The following is a 17,496-nucleotide window of genomic DNA, read 5'->3' as shown; positions in this document are numbered from 1 at the left end:
AAACATTGCTGCAAAGGAAAAAAAAAAAAAAAGAGAAAAAAGAAATCAAGAAAATGTGGAGGGCAAGAACGGGACAGAGGCATGAGTTAAAAAAAGACATGACAGAGACAACAAGGGTAGAGCTAGAAAACAAGGGACAGAGGCAGAAGGGAAGGAGAAATCAATATGAAAAAGCCTGACAAGAGTACATGCGAAATGACAGAACTCTAGAAGGCACCAGAAGCACTGCTTCTCAGAGATTATTTCTGTGGTGGTGATCTTGAGCGTGGGTGTCTGATGCTTTATTCTGGAAAGTCTGGTTTCCACGTCTTTTGGATTTCAAGAAAATATTCTAAGTGATTTAAAAAAAAATCCTTAAAAAGAACAAATTTATTAATAAGTGTCACTCTCTTCAAGTCATCATAGTCTTTCTTTAGAATTCAGATTTTCAGACATTATAGCCCTGCCATTATCCTAAAATATATTTTTATTACAAATAATACTTCTTCATTTTACTAATCCTGAAAATGTATGCCCATATACCTGCACAGAATAATAGTTTAACACGCTAATGCTATGACTCACAGCTCTCAGCATTTCTTTGGTATGACTATTTCTGAAAGACATTCTTTTCAGCGAGAGAGAAATTATCCACCCAAACTTTCTTTTGCCTTTCCCTGCCTAATGTTACAGAGCTGCGGTGCTAAATTTAGAAGAAGAAATTGCCATGTAGCACAGTATTTGTGCCCAATACAAGATTGCATAGAGGATTATGACAAAGTTTTCGAAGAGAAGATACAGCAAAATAATAATCTATCCAGTTGTATACTTTGAAAGCAGACAAGACTGTGACGTTTCTATAGTTTGACATTTTCACTTAGGCATCGACACAGATCTGCCCACCTTTCTGGCAATAGCATCTCTTATGCCTATTTATTTCACAAGGGAAAATCAAGAGGCAGGTAATATCACTAAGGAAATCAAAAAGTTATGCTGTTCCTTGCTGTCCTTATGAATGATTTCCACTTAGTTCAGTGGTCTTAGGCAATGGCAACATGCCACACTAGGTAGCAACATGCCACACTAGGGTAGAACTATGCAAAAAAAAAAAAAAAACCCTGAAATTCTTTTTGAGAATCCGATTTTATTTTTATTCTGAAAGAAACAGTAGGAGCCTGATCCAGAGCCAGCTGGGTTCAATAAGGGTTGTTTTCTTTAAGCAAATATCTTTGAATCAGGCATTGATACCTAAGAAAAACACAGCATTCTCTAAAATCTAGGCTAAAAAATATTAATATTGGAATAATAAAAATGAATAACAGATCATTTAAGTACTTAGAGATGTCATCTTGGATTTTCATCTCAATAATTTAAGCAAGGAAAATGAAAAATAAAATACTTGGTATCTAAAAATTGATAAATTTCAGTGAATTTATTTTGACTTCTTTGCTTTTACAGCTTACAATGCATTACCATTTGAAGCTGTAATAACCTACTTGGGGCAAGTAGAAAAGTGAGGGAATAAACAAAGATATTTCAAGAATTTATCAGGGGAAAGTACCAAGATCTATAATCCCGGATTATGTACATGGCTTTTATTTTGTCATTTCTGTTTTTTCAAGGCAGATGTAGTCAAGTTTAGCTAACATAAGAATAAGTAGGTGGAAATTTTATCCTGTAAGGGCAAGTACCTGTGTATATAAGGGCAGAGCTCAAACAAATGGTGCGCAAAGTCATCCTATTCCAGAGCATCCCACAAATAACTTTGCTCCCAGCTGGTAGTAGTTTGCTTTTAAGTCTTCTGAGTCCCAAACCTCTTTACTTGCTTGCCCCAACAAGCATCACTGGCTTTTGCCTGCTTGGTCCCAAGACATTGCGTACTTGACTAGAGACAGAATTCCCTCTCTACACAGGCCTATGTTCCCAGTTACAATCTATTGCTAAAAACAAAGGTAAAATTCATATAACAAAAATGACTAGCAAAAAATCTTCACCTGTTTTTGCAGCTACTTTAGACTAAACTCCTGTGATCATTTCTGGTTTAACACGATCTTATACAAAGCTTTTTGTTCACTAAGGCTTCTTTCTCTTTCTGCGTTCGTGTAATTCTCACTTCCTCATGTGGGGGCATATTTGCTCTCAATGGCTGTTCTGTAGCATCAGGCAGGAAGGTGACTACACTGTTCTCCCAGCTTCTTGTGCTGCATACAGAGAGGAGAAGGAAGGATTTGGGATTTCTGCACTAAAACACAAAAGTGCAAAAATAACTGAAACTGAAGATGAAAAAAAGAGAGCATAATGTATGTGCTAAGGTGTTTCCTACCGTAAATGTTCACTGTCTTCATAAGGAGAAGCCTACGTTATGTTGCAGGATATGTACTTCTAATAGCACACACTGAAACTTGCATTGAGAAAAAAGTAGTTACTGCGTAACAGGAAAATGTATGCAAGATTACAATAGGAGAATGCAAGAAGGGAAGGAAGAGGGACAAAGACTTCAAATGCACGGTAAGTTTCTTTGAATACTTCAGTGTTAAATTGCCAGAGACAGGCCTTGGGCCCACCTGCAGCCAAGTCTAATAATTTTTTTCTTCTGACAATGGGGTGAGGATGAGATTGCGTGTGATGTGATCCTCCAAAACTAAACAACAACCAGAGCACTAATGCTGCCTACCTCTGGCACATGAGGGATGAGAGGGAGCAAGAGAAAGATGATGGTTGTTGTTAGCTGGCTAGTTTGGGTATTTTAACTATTGCAATGACAGGCCTAGTGCATCCTTGATATTGCTCCAAGCTACTGAATAGCAACGTAGCTGTCTAACTTGCACAGAGCTTTACTTTTGAGCAGCTCACATGCACAGTGCCACAAACAGACGAGAGCTTTCTACTTCTTTACAGATTTCTTTTCAATCTGAGGAACTAACATTCAGTTACACTGAATAGAAGCAGGAGTCTGGGACAGAGTGAGCCAATTCTCCATAAAGCGACTTGTAAAAGTGTTTCTACTTGAACTGCAGTTATCCCTCATTCAGATACATTCCTTTCAGCTTAAAAAAAAAAAAAAGTTGTTTTAAGTTGGTTTTGTCCTTTGCACTTACCTGAAATCAATCAGCCAAAAGGAACTGCATTATTTGTAGACTTCAAAAGTTTATCCTCCTTAACTTATCAGGGCACCTATCATTTTATTTCTCCTATGCTTTGTACGTGGATAAAACAGCCATAATGGCTGCCGATGAAGTAAGATAAGTACTGTTCTGTGCCTGTGAGAAAATGGAAACGCTACTAAAAGCAAAAGTGCATTCCAGGGTGAACTGACAATCAAAGAAAAATTCAGCATTTTGTGGTCTTCAGCTGAATTTTCCTTATGGGATGACTTGCCACTCTCATATCAGAGACAGAAATCTTTGGAAGGAAAAGACAAGAGGCTGTAAACATGCATGTGCACACCATTTTCTTTTACCTGCTGAAGAATGAAACGTTTCTTAATCACTAATATTCTGATTTGATATTCTTTATCACGTCAATGACGACAGCAAAATAGCACATGGTATCCTAGTTTTGGACCTGAACCTCATTTTGCTAGACAGTTTTCAAAAACAGAAAAGACAATTTTATCGCAGCAAGACTTCAGTCTAATTATGAATCAAAGCAGCATCAGATAACGTAACGTAAGCAAATTCAGGCAGCACACAGAAACAGTAATGTGTAATTGACTAGCAAGAAATGTAGACCTCGTAGCACAGATATGCAAATAGAGCACAAGAATCAGTTTTGCAGGTGTTACAAGTAGATCATAGTAAAAGCTGAGGGGAAAGCACAAATCCTAGTGAATGGATTATAGTGGATATCATAACATGAACATGATGCAAGAGCAGGTAACTGTACCATAAGGTTTTCTCAAGCACTGCAAACTTTAGCAGGACAGGGTCCCCAGAAGGTATTTTATCACTAGCAACAATTTCATGAACTTTGTTCAAAACTCATTCCAACAACATGTTGAATTTTCAAGCATGTGATCCAGAAAAACTCGTTGTTTTTACAGCACAAATAATCAGTATATCTGATTTCGTGCTATTTCCTGACCCTTTCCAAGGACGCAAGATTGTTGAAACTCTGCAAATTAACCTAATAAATAAACATGGCTAATGATTAACCAGAATAATAAGTGACCTCAGTTTGTCCTCCATTCACAGAAAGAAACCTGGATAAATAATTCTTAAACAATTCCATGCTGAATATGCAAGTAAAATCATTCTCATTTGTAAAGTTTCTCTCATGTCAATTCGTTGAAAATCTCTTTCTTGTCCAGGTATTTTTACAACAAAACATTACTAAACGTGAGTTGAATGCTAAGTATAAATGCAAAGTTAAATACAAAGTGTTAAATGAAAAAATCTCTGGTTCTTTTATAGTATTTCACATATGCTCCTTTTTACCCTTCCATCGCATAGAGACATATGTACCTAACCCAGTCTATGATTATTTGTGATCATTTCTTGTTATTTTTATTGCAAAATATAAGTCTTTGAACCCATCCTTTCCCTGCCGTTATCCTGAAGGGACAAGGGAGCTGCAGGAATTTTGTTTCCACAAAATACAATCAAAAGGAGATAAAGTTTGAAATTTTTACTATTTAGATTTTTCATCCTGACAGTAAGATTCGATAAATTGCCGAAAGGTTTATTTACATGTTTAAAACTGAAAAAAGAGGCAAAAAAATAATGTAGTTAGGGAGAAAAGGAACTGACAAGGGTAGAAAATAGAAAGATCAGATTCTTTTTCATAGTCTTTATTTTTTCTCTTATATAAAATAATAGGAAAACTAAGTAATTCTGGAAGAAGATTTTATTTTTGCCAAAGGCTTTTACTTTGCTGGTAGCAAAACCATTATATCTAATGCCTTGATTTCTTTAAAGCCTTCATAGTAGTATGCAGTGCTTTTGCCTTTAAGGGAAGGAATAGAGACACACATGGGGGAAACTTTGTGGGATTTAAAAAATAATCAATGTTCAAAATAATGGGTAAGCAGTGCAGGCATGGGACAAGTGTAGAAGGAGAGCATGTCATTATTATTGCAATCTGAGAAAAGAGGAAGTGCTTTGATGTGAAAAGAGATTCACAGTAAAGTCAAAAAACCCCAAAACATTGTGTAAGCTGTTATCGAATCCTTGTTGTCATCCATCGGAGACGTGCTGGGCCAGGTTCTCTTTTTCTGTTCTTTGCATCAAACAGCCATTGATTTTTGTCAGTTTTGCATGGTTTCTAAGGCAGAACCTGGCCTACAGCATATTCTAGACAACTTGGTGTATAATCACCAGCTTTTCCATTTAACATCCTAGCTCATTTGATGCAGTATACCTTTTGTTTGTGCCGTTCAAGGGGTTTTCTCAATTTCTGATAACGAGGACCACAACCAAATATAAAAATTGTTTCACAGACCACAACGGCCCAAATATAAACACATGGGGTTTTATGTAACTATGTCATTTTCTTTCATGTAAAACTATATTAAAATGCATTAAAATCTGCAATAGCTAGAAACTATAGAAACTACAATCCTCATCACACAAGGAGTTCTTAAATTTAAATATAAAGTTTTTCACAGAAGAAATGTAACTCAAATCTTTCCAGTACAAAACAACTCCAAAGCTCATTTTTAAAGTCGATTATTTTTTTTTAAGTATTTCTGAAATGTTTCTGAGGCTCATCAGCTGCATAGGAGTCTGGCAGCCCACCAAGTAGGTCAGAAAATTGAAAAAAGGTAGAGAGGTGGAACTGGCACCTCTGGAGCCCTGAGAAATCTGGCTTTTGCAGAGCTCTCAGAAGAGACTGTTAATGTGCCAGAGCAGGGGGGGTAAAGGGGAAGAGGTAGGAAACAGGCAAAACTTCTGTCTACAATGCTGCTGAAAGTGACTTTTTTTATTTCAGCAAACGCACACTTTAGACACAGAGATAACACACCTGAAAAATTTTGACTGGCTACAACTAATTTCTGTCAGTATGTTTTAGCAGCTGGCATTAAAGAAGCCCCTTTTCCCAGCAAAGCACCACTACATGCCTCATCCCTGCCTGTGGATGAGTGGTCAGTCCCCACCCGACCTGAGGAACCTTTGCACTACACCCGAGAGCTGAAATACCCAAGCCATTCCTCCCAGATTTACCAAGAGCTGTTTCTGAAGCTATTCACCACATCAGTGGATGCTTACAAGTCCCATCAAGAGAATGTAGCACTTCATACAAGCAAGGCCTCAGTCAGGCAATCCAGCTTGCGGAACTGTTTTCGTTTTTTTTCTCTTAATGTTATTTTCAGCTGTATGAAGGCACATACAAGCTGTAGCATGTTAAAACTAGACAGTGTCAAGATTTACATTTTAGCATAAGAGAAATTCAGCACATATGCTACCAAGACAGAACTAAGTACAGAGGATTCCTCTCATACCCATATTTTATACGGAGGTGCTGTATTAATAGCTGTTGACCAAAAGCCAAATGTTCCAGCATGGACAAAAGACACAACTAGAAAAATTGCTGCATTTAAAAAAGACCATCCAGTTCTGCAGCTTACTTCTGTGTTACAGTACCTGTCAAATCAAAATACAGAACTTGAAGGGTTGATCTAAAGCCTAGTGAAGTAAATTGACTCACAGTTTATTGATCTCAACAAATTATAGCTCAAGACATCTTTGTATCTGATTTTACTGATAAGTATTAATTGTTATTCCATGTGACAATTCTTTATTTTGCTTTATTTTTTCCTCCCTTCTTACTTTATTATTACAGCATACTGTAGTCTGAATGTACAAAGAAAAAGAAGCCTGGACTTGTATTAGTCCACTCAAGCATGAAATTATAGTTTGTTGGCTGACAAAACTTAACAGCACCCAGGAGACCTAAGTATGATATAAGAGTACCAGAAGATTATAATACAGATTTAATCAAGCATAACTTAAAACCTTCTTTCAAGTCTCTTACTTCATTTACAGCCCTGTATGTGCAAAAAGTGACTTTGCATTACATCTAAGGTGTTTTAAAATGTTCTTCTGCATGTATATCTTTCACTGTTGCCTTTCCAGTCACTTAGCACATATCAGAATGCTTGGACATGCATGCAGAACATGCTGCATATGTAATACCATCTATAAATGGCACTTCTTTTACAGCGGCAATTGTCACAGCAAGATATTGCTAATTATAACATCACCTAAGCAAGAAATTGGTAATACTTCCTAGTAAGGGTCTGTTATTAATGTTAAATTACAGTGGTATTCCTGTAATAGCTGTAAGACTAAAGGAATTCAGTATGATTAAGGTTACTGCCAGGAATGCCAAAGGGCACGTTAATGATTTTCCATTAGAAAGTATTCTTAAATTGAACTCACTTACAGAAAGCTAATACTGGCATGCAAAACCCTTGAAGTCACTGACATGTTCCAGTGCCTTCAGTGGGTGTGGATGAGGCCCTCAATACAGGTCTTATTTGGAACCTTAATCTGTATATTGGCATTCTTCCTGTTTTAGGTCATTGCTCTGGAAAAAGCAGTGTTGGTATCCTCAGTTTGTATTGGATGTGATAGTTTGAGTTGAGTTAAACTACTTTAGCACTCTGTAACACAGAACCACCAATAAGGCTGAGGCAAATGTGCAAATGTGAGGGGAAAAAAAAAACCATTTGCCTCTAATTTTAAGAACACTCTGGCAATCAGTGATTCAAAATAATGCAATTCTTGGCAGCAGAGAAACTCAAGAGCCATTTTCTATTTTCTGATATTGAAATAGGTGCCTGATTCACTAGAACAATTGCATCATCGCATGTTCAAGTCTATTGTGAATCAACCAATCATAGAACCAGCACTTCTCAAGGGCATGCTAAGGGAAGGTGGAGAGGATAAATCAGAAGAATGAAAATACTGATTTAGGCTGACTACAAGTTTGCATTAGGTATTGCAGCAGATCATCACATCTTACGAGCTTACTTTAAGAGAATGCAAAAGTCCCAAACAGGGGAGACAAAGGCTACCTTTCATCCTAAATTATACTACAAGCTTCAAGTAAAATGGAAATCAGAGTATAGTGTCCATAGGAACACAGTCTTTTAATTTAGATGCCAAAACAATCAGCAGAGCACTTCTGAAAATCAAGGCTGTGGCGTTTTGTTTTTCATAAATATAGACCTAGAGCTCAGGAACCTCTTGATTTCTGTACATTCCAGTTATCTTCGCAGAGTTTTTTTCCGTAAAGCTAGCACCATTGCTTCCAGCTGAACATGTCTGTGAGCTTCTTACTAAAAGCTATTTGACAGAACTTGTCATCCTGACCTTCTTTGCACAGTGTGATTTACTTACTCATAGTAAATGCAGCATTCAGATTTATACAATCTTCTCCTTCCTATAGGCCCAGAAGCTGAAGAAATTTTGGTGACAGTATTTTTAGAACTTTATCAGTATGCATCTGCTTGTCATAAACAGAGTCCAGTTTGACGTACAGATAAAGAAAACGAGCTGTATTTCCAATCACGGCACCAGCTCTACTCCTCTGATACCAGCATCATAACCATAAAACCTGTTACTGTGTTCTTAGCAACAGGGGCATAGGAAGATGTTATGACTTAGAGCGTATGGTCTGTGACAGAACAGGACAGCACAATTATTTCATGAACTTCTACTTCTAGAAAAAGGAGCCATTCCTGAAAGCAAACAGTAGAGGAATAGGTGGGAGCACATAACATTTTCAGATGCTTCCTTTGTGGCTTGATCACATAGCTGTGCAGAGGGAGAGGAATAATGATAGACTGTAAAATAATAACTCTGACAAAATGTCTAGAGTTTACCTAAAAGATGATGAAAATAATACCAAAAATTTGTAGGTTCAATGTCCTGGAGGGCTATTTCAAAAAGCAAGAAATACTGTCGCAGAAAGTAGGGAAACGTGTACCTAATTACATGAAGGAATAGAATAAGCATTTTGGTCTGATGATTTTGGTCAAATTGTTTTTTAACTTCTGCTGTTATACCTGATGAAAAAGTTTTAATCTGTTAAAAATTTTTAAAAATTATTGTAAAGGATGTATTATTTATGCAGGGTTTTACAGATTACAATTTTTACAGTTTTTTTTTTTTTTTTTGGTCTTCCATATAGCTAAGTACTGAGAAGACAATTGTGCTATGAATAGTAAAATCTCGCTCAAATTCTACAAAGTGCTGATGGACTTTGAGTGTTTTGCTGTCTGTTCATTAGAAATTTATAGGGGGTGTTTTATTTACTCTGCAAAAAGCAACCTGGTGATTTTCTGAACTGACTCTTTATCCCATTATAATACTTCCAATATTTAATTTTGGATGCAGAAGTAGGGAAAACCAGTTAAAAAGTGAAGCCTTTCTTTAACACTTTTTGAAATACGGAATTTCTTAAAATAACCCGCTGACATTGACCATAATCTTAACATTTTAAACAGTAAATAGTTAGTTATTATATCCTCAGCAGCAGCCAAACTTCTGCTTAGTACCATTTTAAAGAATAGAAAAAGAGAAGTCCCAGCTTTGTAACGTCTGTAAGGAGTTCAAGAATTGGTTCCTTTCCTGTTTCATTTTGTGTTTGGTACACCACTAAAAACCTGTGGTCAAAACTCAGAGATGATTTGAACTGCAATTGTTACAGCCGTGTAATATCATTAACTTGAGCAGTCCATTAGTCTTATTTTACACCAGTAGAAGGGAACCTATCAATGCATACAACCTTCGAGCCTTTCACTGTATACGTCTCTGCGTTCAGTGTCTTAAGAGTCTCAGTTATACTAGGTAAAACAAAGCATCCCTATTCACGTCCGCTGTTTCCCTAAACTGGCAGGAAAGAAATTCCCTCCATTCTAAATTGATTTAAGTTGGATTCCTTAAAAAGAAAGTTAAGGGGAAAGTGGTTTTTGTCCTCAGCTATTGCACTATCCTACATAGCCTTGGTCATAAAACTCTGTATGCTTTCCCATTCTCCAGCCGTCAGCCATCAGGTGGGAAGCAGGGAGCACAGCCTTACAGTGCAGAAACCTGATTTACACTTTAACTGTTGACAGAACACCTAAAACCAGTTTGAGGAATTTTGAACAGTAATGATAAGCCCTAATATTTTCAATGTGATTACGATAAGAAGTGATAGACCCTTCTTTAATGGGGAAGCACAGAAATGGGTTTTACTCATAAAAAGCCCAGTAAGATTTATTCACAGGCTGAGTCCTCATTAAAGATACGGAATAGTGCATGTCACAAATGGTTAAGGCTTTGAAATTCTTTGTGGATTATTCACTGAAATTTGCATTGCTACACAGCACAAACTATTTTTGGATTCTGCATAAATAGAATATCTAATATAGAATTACATTATAATGAAATATGCAATAACGCGAGTACCCGTAAAGTGCTTTTCATGTACTTCAGGCATCCAAAAGTTTCAAATGCATAAAATACGATTACACTTGCTGCACAAATGACTGCATATCAGGTTCATTCACATTTAATTAAAACTCAGATGTAAAAAACACATATGTACGGTCTGCTAAGACATAGTTAAACTGCTATTGATACTTTGTATCATGGCAGATACCAGTGGGAACTGGCGTGGATAAAGATGTGATTGGTCTTCAGGGCTTGGTCCTTCCAGCTACACTAGAGAATTACACTTTTTGCTATGCAGAAAACGCTATTTGTTAATCATCCATGAAAATGCAGATAAAGCAACTCTGAATCTGGTTGTTCCACAGGTTGCTACACAAATTTAAAGAAGCAATAGAGAGATACAGTTTTTATGTTTAATTATCTGTGATACTCAATAATACCTTAAATGTTAAAATATAAGGAAAGAATAAAAACAATATGGAATATATATAATTTGCAATATGTATGTATAATACATATATATTATCTATTATTATGTATATTTTACAATATTTTATAACAATATGGACTACATATATATGTGGTCCATAGTGAATATAATAATATTTTTCAATTGTCATTTTCCCTACTTTCATGCTCACTTACACAATGGTGCAGTCTCGGTAGCAAGATTCAAAAGAGAAAGCATGGCCCCAACACAGGCCAGTCTCTATCTTGCCTGCCAGGGTATTCTTTTAGAAAATAGAAACAGCTGATTCAAACCCTCTTGGGCTAAGAGGAACTAAAAATCCTGATCTTTCACTTCCCAGATTGGTGCTTTAACACCCAGGCTATTATGTAAAAAATGGCCAGTAACTCACCTGGCAGCTGAGGTTTTTTGGTTCAGTTCACTGCTGTCTCAATGAGTTAGGGATAGTACAAGGACACCTAACTTATCATGTCACTCTAGGAAATAAGGCAGAAATGAAATATCTCCACAGCCCTGCCCAAGTTACAGTGATACTGAGGTGTCTGCCTCTTTGATGCCTCTCTTCCCAGCCCAGGTTGCTTCTTACCATGCATAGGGATATGACTAGGAACCTAAGGAAATTTGTGGCTAATAATGGAGGTGACTTGTGGTCTATTCTTAACAGTGTAAAATGCCCACTCTGCTCATTTTATTTGACTGTGCATCTTCACCAAGATTTCCAAGAACATAAAGGATAGCTGAAAATTACATTTTTATTTTAACTTGTTATATAGTAAAAAATGCATCTCTATATGTTTTTGCTTTAGACTCTGTTGCTACAGATACAACAAGAATGGTGGTGTTTTTACTTTTGCCCATAGGAGAGCTAGATCCTATTTTTTAAGCATAAATACGTGGATGCTTAAATTACACGTGCAACTACAAAATGAGCATTATGTCTTGGGCTGCTTTTTCAGTCCTCTCTCTACATAACCACCCTTTGTACAGCACAGCACAATAATCTTTTTACCTGTTCCTATAATGACATATTTACAATGTTTTTCTAACATTAGATACATCTGTTCAAAGTAAAAGCACCTCCTGGATCAAGCCTTACCACGCTTAGTCCAGACACATAGCAGTTCTTCTGAGAATGCACAACACCCCTTCATTACACAGTGGGGTTTACAGTAATATCCCTACTGAGTTGGTCAGATCAAACCTGACACAAAGCATAGAGAAAGCTTGGGGTATGATTTCATGCATAGAGTGGCAGGTCCAATCAATGCAAATGAGCAAAAATGGCTGCACATTCACTAGCAAGTAGACATATGCTTGCTTTGCCTCCATGCGCAAGGTAATTGCAATCTGAAAGCTACACTGCACATGAGAGCAGTGCCAAGCCAGAGCTGCTATCTCCTGAGCACACATGGCAAGAAAAGACCAAGGAGGTATGCTATGAAATACAACTAGGAAGCTGTAAGCAAATAGCCATAGATCAGATCAGGTTGGAAGCTCAGGGCAGACGCATCACAAATGCTCTCTCAGGAGTTCCCCATAAGATATATCTGGGACCCACTCCCATATTCCTTCCCTGGAAGGCGTGCAGGTCCTTCGGGTGGGGAGGGGAGTTCCTGCAGCAGAAGCCTCAGCAAGACCTTGCCCCCAAAACCTCCCTTCCCCACGGCTGGGGAGATACGCTATGAGCTTGTCACTGCAGATAGATACTTTCTACTCAAACTTTCAGGGGTAAATAAAAAGGAAATTCAGATTCTGTAGAGCAGTTCATCAGCTGCAAAGCAAATAGCTATGACTCAGTTTATCACAAACAATAACAGAACAGGAATTAACATTAACAAGCTAATGCTTCATCTGATTGTGAAGGTTTTTTTTAATCTTGTTTCTAATTAATTTTGACAGATTGAATTAAAATGCTTATTTGCTTTGCATTTGATGTGCATGGGGCCCTTCCTGACTTCCTCTCATATGATTATATGCTGTCAGCACCAGCCTTTGTAAGCCCTTTTGCTTTTGGACATTGGAGAAGAGGACTAAGTCCTTATTTCCATTTATGAAGTATTTCTGACCTGTTAAGAGGCTTCTGTTTTTCGCCAATGTTTTCCTGCTTTTTTTATTTTGTTTTGCTTTTACTTTTTCAGATATAGAAGTTTTACTTTAATTTGGATATTAATGCATAAGCTCCCCTTTTGACTGTTGAGCCTCCTCACTATATTCTTCTTTAAAAGCCTTCCAGTGTTAGTTCCAGCTGAAACACCAGAGGAATAGACCTCTTATCCTTCTCTGTACTTTCTGTCAAAACACTTGCAAGAAACATTTTTGAGACATTTCAGCTGGAATTAACAAGAGAAGACTGATTTCCTAAGGTATGCGTTCCTTCTACTGACAGTCGAGGAGACAGGCTGCTTCAGGAGAGAAATGACTCTTCTTGCATTCTTTTCTCCTTCTGATGTATGAACGGTTCTCATTATCGTTAATTTGGATTCTAGTTGCTTACAGAGGTGGGTGTAAGCTCCTCAGCAACGAACATTTTTTAGAGCTACTGTGTGCGAAACTGTAACTATCAAATAATGCTCAAGACTAAGTCTAAAGAGCTACAATCTATCACACACAGCCAGAAGATTATTGGATTCTTATGTTTCTATGCCCTGTGTCTTAATACCTGCAGTTTTGATGTCTGCTGCTAGAATGCACACATTTCAGGGAATCTTCTAGCAACAAATTTCACAATAAATGATAGAGAGCTTGGAAGGTCAGGGGGTGTATAATGATTCTGCACAGAATTTCAGCTAGTCCCCTTAGACTACGCATTAATTACATTTGCAAAAGTTGTGTTATCTGAGCATAGGGGTTACTTCTTTTCTTTGTTCCGTGTTTATGCTTCCTATTTTATGTTTTATTTTAAAACTACAGTTACACAAATTGTTGTGAAAATAGCATACAGGAAAAGTATATAGATGAATTACATGCAAAAATAGCACACACATTCACTGCCACCTTGTATTAGTGTCAATAAAGCAACAAACAACCCAATGTAAAAGTAAATCCAAAATAAGCCCCTTGGAAGGAGTGGAATCGATATGACTCCTGACATAACAGCTCTTGCTCCAAGTACTAAATCCAGCACAGATGGAGTTAGTTATTCTGCATTAGCACCACTGTAACTGAGGGCAGAATTTTCTTTGGCTGTTCTTTCCTGTTGTTTCACTGGGTTGTGAAGATTGATGTAATGGTGGCACCAGGCAAGAACAGCCAGTCTTAAGGGTGCTTGGTCCAGCATACACTTCAGTGTTTAGCAATAACTCTCACCAACTGGGAGCAATAGCCAGGGTTACAGGTACCCTGCGTGATGATGAGTGAAGGGGTAGATACCTGAGCTGTCTAGTGTGCAAGATCTTGCTCCTCCTTCACATGCAGGAACTGAAAAAACTACTGAATCCTTTTGCCCCAGGACACAATAAAAATCATAGAAACTAAGTTTAAATGAGCTCTTCTGCCACTGAAGTGACTAAGAATGGTGTGTGCAGTCCATGCCTACTGAAGGCTGAGATGCTTTTCAACTGTCTGCTGTGAAAGCCAGAGTAAACCCAAGATGAGCATGAGGAATCTGAAAGCATCAGGACACCCAGCGTGCACTACCAGCCTTCCCTACAGAGTCCTGCAGACTAGGGGCACAACCTCCACGTGTGTCTTTTCACAGTGGAAGGACCATCTGCAAGATCTGTCACCAAGTAAAGAGCTACATGATGCACGATGCTCTCATAAGGATATGCTAAGTTTTTAACAACCTAATATTTATACGTTAAATATAATATTTAACACTAAGTTGTATGGACAAGCAGAATAGAGAACAGGCAACGCAAAGGGATCAGGCAGATGTTAAGGAGAGAGACGTTTCATCAGTGTGCATGTAAAACACATGTCAATGAGAATACAAGTAAAAACTTCACTCAAGCTTCAGTATTCTCGTAAGATTCCTACATTATTAAATAATATATCACAACAAAATCTAAGACAAATTATTACTGATATACTGCGGGGAAAAGCAGCCTACATTTAAAGCTGTATTTGTTCATTTGTATATGCTCTATTCACAGGTATGATGGCATTTTAAAATAATATATAACCCAACTCTCTCTTTCTGAAATACCAGACCATGCTAATTTACAGCACTTGAAAAGGTGAGGACACTTATGGCTTCAAACTTAACCTACAAATTATAAGCCAAGACCAACTGATGCAAAAATACAAAGACAAGGTGATACCTTAGCTGTGTGAAATGAGAACAGGTGCCTTTCTGCAGGAGGTTAATTCTAGAGTCTTCCTATTGGAATTTCCAAATGAAGAGGACATAGGTAAGTTGGAAATAAACAGCTGGTCATGATTTGTAGATCTGCATAAAAGCCATAAATGATAGATCAAGCTTTGAAAAATCATTCAGCATCATTTTGCTTTTTTTATCCTTCCCATGCTGGCATTTACAGAATTGAAGTTAACCTCTCCCAGTTCTCTCTCAGTTGCTGAGGGTACTGGTTTGTTCTCCTGCTAAGGAACATATTTAACATTTCTCTTTGGCATTTTTACTTCCTTACACTGATTGATTTAAGATTAATCATCTAATGAGTTTCAGTATGTAGCCAAAGTACACGCACCTTAATGTGTTGAAACTTTCTTTCAGTTCTAAGAGACTGGTTAGTGATATTTCTGCATTCATCACGGCACTAGCCTTTTCACTGGATGGCCAAATTCTTTACAAGACATTTACTTGAAAATGCTTTCTTCCCTGGTGATCTAAATAAGTCTTCAACTCTAATCACCATCCTCTTTCATCCTCGGTGAAGCACTGCATCACTTCAGTTCTGGCTCCACTTGTGTCAGTATCCAGTTGCAATTGTATAGTTTCCCAACCTGTTTTTTTCTGTCTTTCATCTTCATCTGATTCTGAAAGGGCCTTAAATCTGTGTCTCAGCTCAAGTTGAAGTTTCCCATTGACCCTGATGTTTTCATGTTAGAACTATTATTTTCCTCATTGCCTTTTGATAGATTGGATTATTTTTTTTTTAAATCTTATTTTTAGGTGTTGAGTGGGTTGTTTTGGTTTGGGGTTGTTGCCAGTAGATGGTAGTTTGCTGCCAGTCTACTATCTATAAGCACTTATCTAATATTCTGTAGCTGTAGTAGGCTTCCAATAAATACTAATCCTCCAGGAGCATACTTGTAAAAACCATCATCTTTTCAGAATCCTTTAGCCCTAGAATATCTGTCCATAGGTTAATTAATAAATTGCTGCTAAAACTGACTGAGATTACAATGCAGCTACTTGATACCATATCTAATGTTTTCAGCCTCCATAAGACTTTGTCAGCTATTGTCTATGGGCAGTAATTTTTCTCTGAAAAGTCTGAAGGGAATCTAATAAAACCCGAAGAGTTGAAACTTTAATAAACATCATAAGTCATGCTTCCTTAGTAGACTGGTTAAAAAAAATATCTGTAAGATCCTTTCCCTTTGATCATCCTACAGGGCTTTTTTGATGATCTGAATTGTTGCATGTCAACCATTATTTAAGAACGTCACCTGCATAGAAGAAACAGTATTTTGATGACCTCTAATCTGTAAATTAAAAGGTTTCCATGAATCAACAGGTATTATTTCCATAGGTTCATTTGTTTTGTTGGAATCATCCATTTTCTCAGTTAAACCATTAGCATGGCATTTTCAACAGACTTTAAAGATGCCTCATGACTGGTTTTAAGAGCTACCTGCAAATTGTACCATACATACACACATAGTACAATCTGTATTTTTTAAACATATATTTTAATCATATATGATTATGTGCTGAATGACATGAATTAGATATATGCAAAAAACAAGCACAGTCCTTTTCATAAATTTAGTTGAGCCATATACAATATAATAAAACTCCAAACCGAGACATTTAAAACCTCTCCATATACTGTGGGAATGCGATTTCCATAATTACACACAGAGTCTACCACCACTGTAATTATCCCTGTTGTTCCCCACAAGGACCAAATGCTGTGTTTTGAACTGATCTACAAGGGGAAAAATACAGGATCACATGTTTAAATGTAGCTCTCCCACCTTGAGCATGAAAATGCAAGCCAGCAAATTTGTGATTCAGAAAAGCCTGCTGTGGTATTTTCTTCAGTACCTGGAGAAATCTCCATGGCAGAGAACAAAATCCTTTCTCTCCAATGGATGTTTTGATACAGCAAGAAAAGGAGAAGTTCTGCCCACTGCTCTAGTAACAAAATTGCCTCCTGGTAATCTGTGAGACTCCAAAGTAGCTGAAATCCTTGTCTTTTTTTTTCCCCCTGACAAAAGCACTGAGTTGCCCTCCATTTGCAGATCAGCACTTCATTGCAGCAACACATTTAATAGCTTATATTTTGTTTAGAGACTTCTAAAAGATGTTGTTCTTCACAATTCAAGTGCAAGTCTGTCAAGGTTTCTCATTCTTCACTTAGATATACCACCGGCACGGCCACTGCTTATGCAATTGTAAACTATACCACCAGCAGGCTATGACTAACAGTCACTGGAGAAGGCAAATTGATAATCTTGCGGGAATGGAAGCCTATTTTCTGATTTTCATAAGCATTTGATAATGTCCTTTTAATGAAACTTAACTTGCTCTTTATC

At 37.3% G+C, this 17,496-nt stretch overlaps 1 protein-coding gene across 4 annotated transcripts in view; it reads left to right on the top strand.

Annotated features, from left to right (window-relative positions):
* Positions 1-17,496, top strand: part of SLC9A9 (solute carrier family 9 member A9) — a 208,555-nt gene that overhangs the window by 154,279 nt on the left and 36,780 nt on the right. The window contains exon 15 of one of the 4 annotated variants that reach the window (XM_054206427.1): positions 1,438-10,751. The exons of the other annotated variants lie outside the window; for them this stretch is intronic. Coding sequence (XP_054062402.1) covers positions 1,438-1,459 — 22 coding nt within the window. The 3' untranslated portion in view covers positions 1,460-10,751. Of the gene's footprint in view, positions 1-1,437; positions 10,752-17,496 lie in introns of those variants that run through there. 4 annotated transcript variants of the gene reach the window in all.

Source organism: Rissa tridactyla, chromosome 6 (assembly GCF_028500815.1).
Source record: "Rissa tridactyla isolate bRisTri1 chromosome 6, bRisTri1.patW.cur.20221130, whole genome shotgun sequence".
Taxonomy (NCBI): Eukaryota; Metazoa; Chordata; class Aves; order Charadriiformes; family Laridae; genus Rissa; species Rissa tridactyla.
This window is presented reverse-complemented; position numbering and strand designations above follow the sequence as displayed.